At 35.9% G+C, this 11,417-nt stretch overlaps 1 protein-coding gene across 4 annotated transcripts in view; it reads right to left on the bottom strand.

The window, feature by feature from the left end:
- Positions 1–11,417, bottom strand: part of Wasf1 (WASP family member 1) — a 62,852-nt gene that overhangs the window by 16,934 nt on the left and 34,501 nt on the right. For all 4 annotated transcript variants that reach the window (XM_008852419.3, XM_008852416.3, XM_008852417.2 and 1 more), the window contains exon 2: positions 4,003–4,163. In XM_008852419.3, the coding sequence (XP_008850641.1) occupies positions 4,003–4,135 (133 nt within the window). In that variant the 5' untranslated portion in view covers positions 4,136–4,163. The remainder of the gene's footprint in view (positions 1–4,002; positions 4,164–11,417) is intronic.

Raw genomic sequence — 11,417 nt, 5'->3', positions numbered from 1 at the left:
TTATAAAAATTATAAAATACTAATATAGATATATATTTTTAAGGATTTGTCTCTAAACCACATGAAGCACTAGAATTTACTTTCATTACTGAGTTCTCAAGCATTTTTTGTCCTTTTAGTAGTATAATATTGAAAACTACCAATTATTGAAAGTATTTTATTTTACTTTGTTTGGTTTGCTTTGTTCCAGGAAGGGTCTGACTCTATAGCCCAGGTTGGCATCAAACTTGCAGTAATCATTCTGCCTCAACCTCCTGAATGCTGAGATTACAGGCATAAGCTACCATACCTGGCTTTTAGACAAACAAGTTTTCTAAGTAATTTAGATACTATTAAATGTATCCATTATTAACTATTTTGGATAAAAACTGTAGTGAAATATACTTTAATTTCCTTATTTTCTTTTTTAATATTTTATCTATCATTTTTATTTTATGTGTATGAGTGCATGTATGTAGAGGCCAGAAGAGGGTGTTGGATTCCCTCAAACTGGAGCTATGGACAGTTGTTAGCCGCCATGTGAATACAGGGAATTGAACCCAGGTCCTCTAGAAGAGCAGCAAGTGTTCTTAATTGCTGAGTCATCTCTCCAGCCCTCCTTGTTTTCTTAAATGGAATACAAAATGAAATTTAATTTTCTTGAGAACTTATGGCAATGAATTAAGTATTAATCAATTGTCCTATGCCAAAAATACATAAAACAATCTTCTTTTACATCAAATGGCCTCTTTCCAGTTTCCATGTTCTGTCTACATTCAATTCTTTGTAAGCCACCTATTTTTACTGGCCTCAGGGATGGCTTTTTCTAGTCTGTTCCACCTTTCAATCCTCTGAAACATAAATGTTTACAAACCAAACCATCAACTCTGTCTGAACCACCAAAGTAAAGGCAAACAGGTTCTGGGGCTAGAGAGATGGATCAGTGGTTAAGAGCACTGGCTGCTCTTCCAGAGGATCTCTGTTTGGTTCCTAGCACTCACACGGAGATAAACAACTATTAGTAACTCCAGTTCCAGGAGATCCAACACCTTCTTCTAACCTCTGCAGGCATTTTAGGATACAAGTGCACTTACATATATGGTGGCAATACATTCATACAATAAAATAATAAATAAAATGTATATAAAAGTAAATAGGTTCTGAGATGGGTCAAGTGGTTATCTATCTACGTGTCTCTTTCTTTAGTGTGTAGGGTTATTTAAAAGGCTGAGATCCTTTAAACATAATTTAATTCTAGGTTTTCAACTACACCAAGTGGTAAAACATGCAAAGTTAATTTCTGGGCAATAAACCACTGTTACATCTTGAACCCATGGGATTTTTTTATTTACACTCTCTATAGACTGCTTAGAAAATGTTTATATGATCTCTGAATCCAGATCTTAATTATATTTTCACAGTATTTTTATATTCCCAATTTTGCTACAATATGACCATGTTTTTAATGGACAGATGTTGCATATATGAACTCTACCTGACTCAAAAATTCTTTACATTTTCAGCTTTAGGTTATATAAGAAATGTTACTATTACAAATTAACACACTATCATATTAATTTTAAATTCTGTGTTGGGTCTATACTTAAAACATGATGCTCTATGAGATTCAATTTCATTTTAATTTTAAGAATGTTTTCCCAAGTGACTGATACCATTTTAACACTCTCAGCATGCACCCCAATATAAAGACACATACATATACTAACACACGTAAAACACATATTGCATATGAAGTTTTGTTACATTAGATCAATCAGTGTTAGGTCACAAAAAAGTCAGCAAAGTATCTTTAAACAGCATGGTTAATTATATGCTAATGTAATATTTGAGAGTTAAGACTTTTTTTGATTAGAAATCATATTAGCTTTCCTGTGGAAGAAATAAACTACAACATTTTAGTGGTTATCAATAACTTACCTGAAAAAAATAACCATAAATAGGAATAAAGAATACCACTAAAACAATCTCAAATAAGGAGCTTTTTATGCTCACAACTATTTCACAAGCAATGCAAGTTTAGTAGTCTCACAAAGACCATTCAAATACAGAGATTTCCCAGCTTACAATGAATACTTTGACTTAACGAGATTGTGGCTTTACGAGCGTGTAGAACTGACATGCATACTTGGAAATCTGAATTTTGATCTTTTCCTTGGTTAGCAATTATGGTACAATACTCTCTCACAATTCTGTCAGCAAGTGGAGGTAGACTCTCAGTTAGCCATGTGATGTTGAGAGTAAGCCACTACTAAGCTACTCTCTACTGTGCTGCTAAGAAAGTATGTTAGGTGCTTTTGTAATTATGATGGGTTTACTGGAAAATGGCCCCATCACAAGGTGAGGAACATCTGCTCAACTTCCTATGCTGCTCAAGCTACAGTGGTAAAGTTCCAAAAATTTTCACCTTAAACATATTAGATTAACAACCTCTTTTTCTTGTGCCAAGTACAGCTGGCCCTTGTAGTTTTGTATCCATGAGCTCTGCATTTGTGGATTCAACTAACTTTGGAAAGAAAATATTTGAAAAAGATTGCCTCTATTGACTATGTATAGACTATTTACTCTTTATTATTCCCTAAATAACACAACACAACAATTATTATTATTATTATTATTATTATTTTGGTCTTTTATGAGACAGGGTCTCCCTGTAGCCCCAGCTGTCCTAGAACTTGCTATGTAGACCACGCTGTCCTGGAACTCACTATGTAGATCAAGCTGTCCTCCAACTTAGAGAGATCTGCCTGCCTCTGCCTTCTGAGTATACCACCATGCCTGGCCACGTAACAATTATTTACACAGCATTTATAATGTACTGCTACCTAACCTTGAAATCATTTAAAGCACAGTATATGGGAGAACATGCATTGCCTGCACATAGGTGCACCCAAGTTGTGCAATGCCCATGGTGGTCAGAAGATGGCATCAGATCCCCTGGAACTGAAGTTACAAGGACAGTTGTTAGCTGCCACAAGGGTGCTGGGAATCGAACCTGGGTACTCTGTAAGAGCAGCCAGTGTTCTTAACAGCTGAGCCATCTCTCCAAGCCCTAGATTTTTTTAAAAAAATAATTTAATTCCTTAACAAAGTATCTCCATTCTGTAATCTCACAGAAATGTACTATTGCACACTGTTTTCTCCCTTGTATCACCCTTTCATTGGTATATGCACTTCACAGTCAGGTACATGCAGAAGCCAGAGGCGGTCGGTCATCCAGTGTCTTTCTCTGTCTCACTGCCTTGAGACAGGGTCTGTCACCGAACTGGAAGCTTGCTATTTCAGCTAAGGTGCCTGTTCAGCAAGCTCTCAGAATCTGCCTATCATTGTTCCCCAATACTGGGGTTAGAAGCACATGTAGCCATGCTGGGCTTTTTATAGGGTTGTCAAGGATTTGAACTCAGATCCCCAGGCCTGCACAGCAAGCATTCTGACTCACTGGGCCACCTTCCCAGCGCCTCAATAGCTTTTTCTTTGGCCAAGCCTGCCTGCTGTAAGTCAAAATCTATTGATCTTTCCACGTTGTGCTGTGTATCAAACTCCTGAACTTACACTCTTATGTCCCTTAGACAAAACTCACTTTACTAACCTAATCCTAAGACTAATGATGGTCTTACTTTCTCTTTAGATCTTTGATAATTTGGAAGTACTTCCTTGTATTAATAAAACATTTTAAAAGAAATAACTAAATTTCTCAAAATGCAAATAATTGAAACCTCTGAAAAGAGTAAAAAGAGATAACCACCAAGCAAAACTACAACTCTGGCTCTAGCTTTCATAAAACAAATTACATTTTAACATCAATTGCAATAATTTTCATCATTGTGTGATATTGGTACAAATCATTTTATCAGAAAAATCATGCAGAAAAAGCAATGATTAAGACTTCATTAATTTTACTTAAACTATATTTTCATGATAACTTTATAATCATCATACCAAACATTCCTACTAAATTAATCACAAATTTTTTATTAATATAAAAATTAATATAAAAATACTTACTTAGGCTACTTAGTTGTCTAATTATATTTGCCAGGGAAATATTGGTTACACATTCCAACTCATTCTTAATTCCTCTAGGCAATGCTGTATGGCACAAGTGCCTAGGATCAATGTTTCTTTTCACTAATGGCATCTTGGGATCAACTTCTGTACCAGTTCACCTGTGAGAAACCAAAGAATAAATTAATAATATTCAGTTGCAATCAATACAGAGATAGAGTCTTTCATATTTAGGAATAAAATTATATACACTATATGAAAACAACAAAAATTGAGTTACCTGACTCAAGGAACCAAAACTTACTTATTAGCTATTTCATTTCTTTACAATTATTAGAACATCAATATACATAAACCATTTTTTAAACTTACTTTCAGCATCAACTGCTCCCTGGTGAATTTATATGGCTGTTATACGTTTCATATTTATTTAGCACATGTAGACATTTTGTATCATGCAATTGGTGCAAGCAATCCTTGCTAAGGAAGTACTTAGGAGACTACAGCTGTGTTCAAAAGCTCAAAGCAGCTCCACATCTGAAATCTTGTTGAATCTACCAAAACTTCATCATGTTTTGCGTCTTTGAATCACAGCAGGTCCTCACTTAGATGCTTCCCATGCGCACAAATTCCACCAAGTAGAGCTCAAACAATATAAATCTCCCAACACCATGGTTCAAGTTCTACTTACTACAGTATAATAACTATAAATGTTCAAATTCCAACTTTACTTCTAGCACTGTTAATAAGACACACACTACAATCAGCATGACCAACCTAAGTCAGTCAGATTATTACGCTGTATTGCTGTATTATTTAACCACAAATAGCAAAGCTCTGTGTTACCTTCTTGCCTGTCAATGCTGAAGCCATACAAAATTTACAAAATGGGAAGCTGGAAAGGGAGTTGACAAAGATAAAGAAGCAGCAAAACCCCCACAAAGATAATGCTGGAAATGAAATTCAAATGTGACCATGAGTGGAACAAAAGAACAAACAGCTGACTAGAAATGTTGCAGCTGCACTTTGAAGACTCTGGCTTTGGGACTGGAAGAACTTAGTGAAGGCCAACTTACCACCCCACATGCTTGTGACAAAGAAGAGTATGTTCCACAGGAAGCCATGCTGGAAAAAGAACTTCACATTCTTGCTGGCCCCCGATTTTAATGTTTTGACAAAACAAACTACCTCTTAAAGAACACAGAAACATAATTTCTCCTATGAATTAAGACAGTTTTCTGTGGTCTTAACTTGATGGTTGGAGTGTGCGTCTGTATGTATAGGCCAAAGTCAACTGAGTTGTCTTCCTTAATCACATTACCCCACTTTATCTCCCTGTAGCCCCAGCTGGTCTGGAACTTGTTATGTAGACCAGGCTGGCCTTGAATTTACAGAGATCAGCCTGCTTCTGCCTCCCGAGTGCTGGGACTAAAGGTGTGCACTACTACACCTGGCTCTACCTTATCTTTTAAGACAGGGTCTCTAACTGGACCTGGATCTTGCAGAATCAGGTAGACTTTCTAGAAAGCCACCAAGCCCCAGGGATCCTATGTCTCCCAGTGCTAGATTACAGGTGCATACTGCTACAACAGTCATTTATATGGATGGTGGGGATCTAAACACAGGTCCTCATGCTTGCCCAGCAAGCACTTTACTGACTGAGCCCCATGATCTATGTATTTTCAAACTATATTATCAAATACATTATCATAAAATTCCCTTTGTCTCTAATAATAGTCTTGCCTAAAAGTCAACTCTGATATTAATATAGCTTTTACTATTCTTTTCCACCTTTCTGTATTTTTGTATTTCAAGACTGCTGAGCCCTCTCCACAGCTCCTCAAAATAAAATTCTTTAGATTCCTGAGAGAAGGCAGACAAACACAGTTTTCTAAAGCAACTATTTAGTTATTATTTAAGGAGCTTCAGGTTTTTTTCTTAATTGCATAGAAAAGGGATCTATTACTTTGAGAAAAGTACTATTTTATAATTGTATTGTTGAATCTGGCTTGCTTATTTCATGGCTCTCAAGGTGAAGCAGGGGTAGTATCTTACTCATTTCTGCATCCTTAGAATCTAGCTCAGAGGCAAAGGCACAGCAAACACAGATTTTGATGGAAAGAATGTCAAACAGCATATAAGGTAGTTTCAAAGTAGAATTCAAACCACAAAAGAAAAATGGTATTCACTGTGATTGAAATAGTGTTTATAGACTGCAAAAGCTTTTTGGAGAGAAAAATCTTTCTGCATCCTCCATTTTTACTTCCATTTTAACAGCGTATTCCCTTTCCACTTCTCTCTCTTAATTGTAATGGCCTTTAGCTGATTCAGCTAGCTAAATCTTAGTGGCAAAATTTTTGTCAGATTCCTGGTTTTAGAGATCCTAGCACAATTTTTAATGTAGCATCTTATGTCATATTTCTTATAAGAGTAAAACATAAAACCCCCGTTAAAACATAAATCAACTGCCAAGCAAATATGAAATCAAATTTATTTCATTTGAATACTGCAAATGACTTTTTATTTGAAAGTAGTAAGAACTGCACACAATGAACCAAATTAGTATAACTTAACATCTTTTAACCTATCAATGTCCAATTTGATTACTGAAGGGAAACTCTTTTATCTGATCAGAAAGCCAAATTATATTGCACTATGACATAAATCAACTAATTTCTGAAATTGTTCATCTGTTCTCCCAGGTCACAGCTAAAGATACTACCATAGCAACTCCCTATTTCCCAACTATTATATAACCCACGTGGGTCTAAAAATAATTGCATTTTCTAGAGATATAAAAATTTTAAAATAATTCTCAGGTTTTTCATATATATATTTCCAGTATTCTGAGCAATTAAGTTATCATTTACTGAAGCAAAAATCAAAGAGATTGTGAGAGTATGAAAACTTAACAATGAATTCCCTAAAGAGAAACCATCTTTTTAAGTTATTATTTTTAGTTTTTGGTTTTTCGAGATAGGACCTCTCTGCAGCCCCAGCTGGACTGGAACTCACTATGTAGATCAGAGATCTGCCTACCCTGCCTCTGCTGAGATTAAAGGCATGTATCACCACACCCAGCTAAACTAATTTTAAAGATAAAATTTTTAGCTAAAATCGAAGTAATAATTTTAATTAAAAAATACCTTTTCATGGGTTACTTCTAAATCCTGATGCAGATTTAATTTTTTTAATTGAATTTTTGATTTTCATACAATATAATATGATAGTATTTAGATCTCCTTCCCTCCCCACACCTCCCTTTATTGCCTCTGCCCAACTTAATGTACTCTATTTTATTCATATCTATACACACATATGTACATATATAATTTTATATAAAGCCAATAGAGTCTGATCTGTGTCCCTGCAGGTCCTTCAGTGTTGAGTTCATCCACTGCAGCCTAGTTAACCTACCAAGAGTTCCATCCTTGTAAGAGATTGTCTCACCCCCTCCCAGCAGCCTTCAGTTGAAAAAGTTCCTTAGGTTGGGTTAGGATTTACCCACTTCCGCATGTCTATGCTTGGATTTTGTCTGGTTTGAGCTTGCATAAGACTTGTGCATGCTGTCACCACTGCTGTGAGTTCATATGTGTCAGCTGTCTAGAGGATTCTGTTTCCTTGTAGTCATCTACTCCCTCTGGCTCTTACAATCTTTCTGTCCCCTCTTCAACGATTCCTGAGCTTTGGGACGCAAAGATTTGAAATAGATATCCTACTGAGGGGTATGCACTCTGCGACCTCTTGTTCCGTGCACATTGGCCAACTGTGGGTTTCAGTGTGAATCACCATCTGCTACATAAGAAAGCTTCTCTGGTGAGAGTTAAGAGATGCATTCATCCTATGTGTAGAGACTGTATTGAAGATGTGTCACTTAGGGCTAAGAGTCTCACACTTATTCTCTCTGCTTGATTAGTTGTGTAACTCTGTAATAACCTCCACCTGTTGCAAAAAGAAGCTTCTCTGCTGAGTGGTGAGAGGAACACATGTCTGTAAACATGAGGATACAAATTTGGAATACAGTAAGAAATATTTTGGAGTATAATGTGGCAAAAGTAGGTATTTCTCTAGGATATATAACCTCTCCAGCCATATGTATTTGGCTATGTTTACAGTACCACACATGAGTTCTCTTGTATTGAGTGGGCATTAATTCCAATTAGACAGCTGGTGATTAACCCCAAGATGAAAGTGCCACTACTGCACCAATAGTGGTAGTTTGCTGGGTTAGTTGTTTATTAGGCTTTACAGCTGGGTTGGACCGTTGATTGGTTTTCTCTTAGCAGCTCACATAGTATCCTCTGATACCATGAGAGCTAGTCTTCAGGGAGAAGGCTTCCAGGTCAGTTCCAGCTTGATTGCTCCATGTCCTGTGTCCAAAGTGTGGCCTGTCTTCAGCAACAGGGTCTTATGTTTAAATTCAGGGAAGCAATCAAGGACTGTGGCAATAGACTGTGTTATTTTAGGAGTCTCTTGGGCTACCCTGACCAACAACTTGAAGGGAGGTTTCTCCTTTTTGGCCCTGTGTTTATTGTTATATAGCCTCCAGCTATACATATGAGTGCATACGTGCATGTGTGTGTGTTTCTCCCCTGGTTTTTCACATAATCTAAGTGTTCTCTCTCCTCTCAGATTTAAAAAATTTTAATTAGCTACCACAATGCTGAAAATTACATGTTTCCTTATACTAGTATGCTGAAAGCTCTTTTAGATCAAAGAAAATGAAACTACTGAACTCTAACCACAGCAAAATGTCTGACAGTATTCTAAATTAAAGCTTTAGTTTGGTGACTACTGTTAATATTAACATGTGCTCTTTTAGGAGTGCCTGCTGATGACCCAAAATGAGGCATATATATGTATAAAAGCATAAAGCAATATATGAATGTCAAAATATCTCAAAATCAGACACCACAGTGATGTTGTAACTTTAGAAAAAAAAATCACAAAAACAAGTTACCCAAATTCTCATTTTCATAACTTAAAAACTGAACTATAAAATTTATTTAAAATATAAAAGGATTCCACGTAGTTAATGCAGAAAAATAAAATCATTGCTTAAAGACCATAAAATAATAACTATGTTTTAGTTTAAATGTGAAGTATCTCCCACAGCCTTATATGTTTAAAGGCTCCCCAGCTGGTTACAGTATTTTGGGAGGTTGTAGAACATTAGGGACATGGCCCTGGCTGAAGAGATGGGTTCACTGGGTGTGGGCCTTAGAGGGTTATAAGCCTGTCCTGCTTCCAGGTCCAGCTGCCATGGAGAGATCTCCACCATGTTCCCAAAGTCACAGGTCTGCTCTATCACCCCTTCCTCATCAGCCAAAATTAAGACTAAATATTTAACTGGAGAATTTCTTCTTGGAAATAATTTTCCTAAACTGCAATATAAATAAGATGATTTATAACTGTAAAAGGCACAACTGATTAACATAATATAGCATTACTTACAACCAATTACTTATTTTTAAAATATGTACTAAAATGTATTGTTTAAAAGTGTACCAGAACAGGATTTTGTAACTTGCTTCCCCCTTTTGGTGTTCCTAACCCAAACTTTCTTAGTGTAAATGAAAGACTAAAGGAAAGAAAAATTGAATTTAACAGTGTAATAAAAGAAGCTTGTGCAAAACCATCTCAGGATCATGTAAAAATAAAATTTCCTCTTTGTTATGAGAAGTAAACCTTAAAACCACCATCTGTTCATGAATAGTTAAAATTCAGCACACAATATAACAAAGCCAATTTAGATAGGTCTAAAGAACTATTAATTATGTTGAACAACTCTAGTTCTGGATTGCTTTAGCCTTTGCTTAAAGAATTTGTCCTAAGAACAGTGCTACCTTTACAAAAAATAGTTACATTTTGTACCACATGTGACAATACTGAAGTAATACATTTTGAAAGGTTGAGGTTGAAAAGAATGTAACTATTGTTATTTGAACTAAAGTAAAAGAAAACGAAATAAGCTACGCAGCAATTCATAACAATGACAATTCAAGAAGAGAACTGGATGATAACAAGCTAATCAAAAAAGACGTTAAATTTTAATTTGATATGTAACCACCACAAATTCAGAATTAAGTCATCTGAAAAACAAGATCAAGTGTTATTTATACTAATAAGTAGTATCTTTAGTTATGTGAGGTAGCCTCCACCCTACACTTAGGTGGCTAAGGCAGGAGAATTATTGCTAAGTTCAAATTGAGCCTAGGTAACATAGTGAGTTCTAGGTTAGCCTGGGCTAGAGTGAGCCTTGTCCAGTAAAAGTAGTATATTTATCATGAAAAACAGTAGTTACGCATCAGATGTAGTGTGGCACTGACACACTGCTATCCAACTATTCACGATTTACTGAGCACCAATGAATCAATCACTAAACTAAGTGCTAAAGATAAAGCAGTGAGCAAAACTCAAGTTCTCCCTGGATTGGCTAGAATCTGGAATCTAGTTACATAAGCTCGAGGACAGACACTGAACTTGAGACGAAAGGAACTGTCAAGAGTTAGTCAAGATGAAGGAGCTAAATTCTATGTGTGCCTCTGTTTTCATTTTAGCTTACAAGGTGCATTATATCATGAGCCTCTGTCTAAAAAAAAAAAAAAAAAAAAGGCCCAGCCATGTATTTATTTCACATGTACGATGAAACAATGACTGATGACCATGTTAATGGCAACATCGACAACATCCATAATGGGATGAATTTTTGTAATCTTTTTTAAAAATGTGCTAATCAAAATTAAAACAAGATAAATTTTTCAGAGTAAACTCCTGAGCTTATGAAAAGATATTTGGCTAAGAACCATTGAGGGTCAAGCTGAACACGTGGTCTCAAAGAGGGGTATGTACTGCTGAAGAAAAGTGAAGAACAGAACCCACTTTTCTGTGCTCTTTTGAGCACACTTCATTGTCTCTTTAATAGTAACCTGAATCACACAATGTGTCCTTCATTAAAACATTTTCACAGTTTAGTATTCAGAGAATAAGTAAAATTTCACCAAAGGGAAGAAACACAATTATTCTTTTTACTAAAGAAAAAAACACGTATTTTAAAAAGTAGCAAGGTACATCATTGTGTATCAGTGGTGGGAATAGGCCTACCCACAGACTCGTGCACATGACTTCTGTCAAGATAGGGAAAAATTTACACCTTCTTCCATCCAGGTTTTCATCTACAGGCCAGACGTTCTCTTCTCTTGATATGTATGTCCCAAATACTGGCTGGCTATCTTTTCCTCCATGTCCCTATGACTAAATCAAGAAAACAAATCAACAAGCCCTATTTTTATCTCGGGGGTGGGGGTGGGGGGACATGGGGACAACTGGCTCTTTATTTCTTTATTGGTTAACAGAGCTATCAAATAATAGCCAGTTTAGAGAAAATGGAATCTTCTTTTTTATTTTAACAATAA

The sequence above is a fragment of the Nannospalax galili genome, unplaced genomic scaffold (genome assembly GCF_000622305.1).
Source record: "Nannospalax galili isolate Female #2095 unplaced genomic scaffold, S.galili_v1.0 scaffold646, whole genome shotgun sequence".
Taxonomy (NCBI): Eukaryota; Metazoa; Chordata; class Mammalia; order Rodentia; family Spalacidae; genus Nannospalax; species Nannospalax galili.
Note: the sequence above shows the minus strand (reverse complement) of the source record. Positions and strands in the feature narration are given on the sequence as shown.